We start from the raw sequence: 3,148 nt of genomic DNA, 5'->3' as shown, positions 1-3,148 counted from the left end.
ATCATAGGTTAAAACTCTTTAAAAAAAATTACATAATAAAAAAATATCTTGAAACCATAAGGAACTTGAAAATAGAAGACTATATTGCATTTTACAGCCTTAAAATTTGGAATCATTTTGATTTTATCTCTTAATGTTTGAAATTTTGGATTAGACCCTTAACATTATGAAGTGTTTTGAAACAAGCTCTTATGTCCATTCTTGTTGATAAGGTGACCATTAAATGCTAACTTAAACTTATCACATGTGCTAGTTAGTTCACTAAATTTATGACATGGTATTTATTTATTTATTTTGATTGAACATGTTATTTTAATTATGTTGCGTTGATTTAATAGCCTAAAAGTTTTTAAAATTTTAAAAAATTATTTAGTGAACTTTTTTTTTGGTTGAGAAAGAGCACTGTGATTTTATTTAAGAAGCTAAAGCAGCATGAATTATAGTGAATAGGTGTGGAGGAACGTCTTCCATCCACACCGTATACTCATTAACACGTCTCGCATGTCTAGCAATTTTATGGGCTAAATTATTACACTGTCTTGGAACAAAGCTGTACTCAATTGCTACAAAACTTTCTGCTAACATCTTGGCCTCCTCGATCAAATGTCCATAGTCAGCCAAGGTAGGCATTCCACTCTGCATTGTCTCAATTGCAATTTTGGAGTCTCCCTCAAGGATGATTGAGTTGTGGCCGAGCTCAAGTGCAAGTTTGAGAGCTTTGATAGTTGCTATCACTTCAACTGCCACTATAAAGGGAGGTAGAGGAAACCTATCTGCCATTGTAGCTAATACCTGACCATTTACATCTCGGATTACAGCTGCTACACCTGCAAGTTTTTCGTCTTGAAAACATGCTCTATCAAAATTAACCTTTATGTCTGGCCAAGGTGGGGGTTTGCCGATTGGTCTTAGGGAGGTTGGAGTGGGTTGGTCTGGGGGTTTTGGGAGAAAGGAGCGCACAAAATCTGCCCTGAGAGACCTCACCGACTATTGGATTTGCTGAACTGGAAACGGGTTAGAGCTGGTTCGCATAGCATTCCTCCTGTGCCACACAGTCCACACGATTGTTGTCAAGAATTCCAAGCCCTTCCCTTCCTCCACAACATGTTCCACCAGCTCCTTGAAAGTGCCAAAAGCCCCTAATCCACAAAAATCCCACTCTGCCTGCTGCTCCTATACCGTGTCAAGTAGAGGACACGACCATAATGCATGCACTGTATCTTCAGGTTCAGCCTTGCACTGTTCACAGCGGTCCTCTGTTATGGTCATGCACCTTTTGAGGTTCACTTTCGTTGGGATTGCGTTTTTAATAGCTCGCCATAGAAAGTTTCGAATTTTTGGTTGAGTCTTCAGCCCCCACACCCTCTTCCATAAGCCATTATCTTCATGTTGGTAGTCATTGTTGTCCAAACTTTGTGCCTTATACAGAAATCTATAACCTGACTTGACTGTATAGGAACCCGATGGAGTAAAGGGCCAAAATAATTTGTCTTCCACCTGCATAGAGCTCAAAGGAATTGACTCAATCAAGATATCTCTTGTTGAAAATAATTGTTGCAATAGTTTAGAATTCCACTCATTCGTGCCTGGTTTGATCAAAGCCAGACACACAGATTCTCTAAACCTAATGCAACCTAAGCCATCACCCACCCTCCACCTCAATCCTTCCATTAACACATCCCTCCCCTTTAATATACTCCAAGCATATGACCCTATTTGTGATTGCGGCGCCTCCAAATTTGATCCGTGAGGGAAGAACTTCGGTTTGAAAACTCTACATAATAGCGAGTTTCTGTTTTGGAGGAGCCTCCAATCTTGTTCAGCTAGGAAAGCGTCATTGAACAACGCAAGATCCTTAAACCCCATAACACCCTCACCCTTAGGCTTACAAAGTTCACCCCACCTTGCCCAATGAATTTTTCGCCTTTCTCCACTTTGTCCCCACCAAAACCTCCGAATAAGGCCCTCTATCTCCTCACAAAGACCAATAGGGAGCTTGAAGCAATTCATGGTATATATATGTGGGAATTGCTTGGACAATCGCCTTAATTAATATTTCTCGTCCGGCTTGAGAAAGGAGCTTCTCTTCCCACCCTTGGAGTTTTCACCATACCCGCTCCTTAATATAATTAAAGCTGGATTTTTTATTTTTCCCCACAAGGGAAGGCAGCCCAAGTACTTCTCATAGTGTCGGATCTCGGTCACTCCCAAAGTATTCTTGATTGAATCCCTCCGGTCTTCTTTGGTAGATTTACTAAAAAACACCGTGGTTTTAGCTTTATTAAATAAAACTATGTATATGATCATCAAATTTTTCATTAATTGAATATATTCTAAATTTATAATAAATACACATTTCATATATTTTTTAAATAAAATTTATAATGCGTTTGTGTATCTTATGATACGCTATATGATGCAATAAAATAAAATTAAAAAAAAAAAAAAAAAAAAAAAACTCAAGGCCTCTAGGGTATAAATTGCAAGTTTTCATATTTAAGACCGACTTAAATTGACCCCAAATTTAAAACGATGTAAATAATATTTTAGGAAAAAAAAAAAAACCTAAACAATTGAAGGAAAAAGTTTGGAAGGCCTGGTCTAAATTTGCATTATTTTTGTGCAAACTTCTTAGTTCTTACCAAGTAGGGATAATCCAAGTGAAGCTCTATCTTGTGTGAGTCTCACACGATATAATGTTATGATCACACAAGATATAATATTACGATCACACATTTTTACACATTTTGTTACAATTATTTTATGTAGCATATTATAAATAATTATCTATCACGTGTATAGAAAAAAATGAGGTTGAATATCTATACAAATCTTAATAATTAATTGTTTGTCACTATTATATGGACCTATTATTTTTTCTCTATCATTCACATTTTGCAACGTAGAAAAGTTGTACAAAAAAGAAAAAAAAAAAGTGATACTAGCATTATAGAAGTTGTACAAATATTCAACACCATTTTTTCAGTACAAGTGAGGTAATAATGCTAGTACCTAGTACCACCTACTTTCATTATTTTGGGTGCACGTGACAGCTCAAAAAAAAAAAAAAAATCCCACTACAATTCTCTTGGGAAAGCCCGAAAGTCTATTAAGAAAAGCCCAAGTGAGGAAAAATCTAAAGTATAAA

At 36.5% G+C, this 3,148-nt stretch overlaps 1 protein-coding gene across 1 annotated transcript; it reads right to left on the bottom strand.

Annotated features, from left to right (window-relative positions):
* Positions 1 to 987: 987 nt before the first annotated feature.
* On the bottom strand, positions 988 to 2,010 carry LOC126698562 (uncharacterized). The gene is made up of 2 exons (XM_050395884.1): positions 1,216 to 2,010; positions 988 to 1,173 (listed from the first exon to the last, which is right to left on the bottom strand). The coding sequence occupies exons 1-2, from the start codon at positions 2,008 to 2,010 to the stop codon at positions 988 to 990; spliced, it is 981 nt and encodes a 326-aa protein (XP_050251841.1).
* Positions 2,011 to 3,148: the final 1,138 nt, after the last annotated feature.

The sequence above is a fragment of the Quercus robur genome, chromosome 2, assembly GCF_932294415.1.
Source record: "Quercus robur chromosome 2, dhQueRobu3.1, whole genome shotgun sequence".
Taxonomy (NCBI): domain Eukaryota; kingdom Viridiplantae; phylum Streptophyta; class Magnoliopsida; order Fagales; family Fagaceae; genus Quercus; species Quercus robur.
Note: the sequence above shows the minus strand (reverse complement) of the source record. Positions and strands in the feature narration are given on the sequence as shown.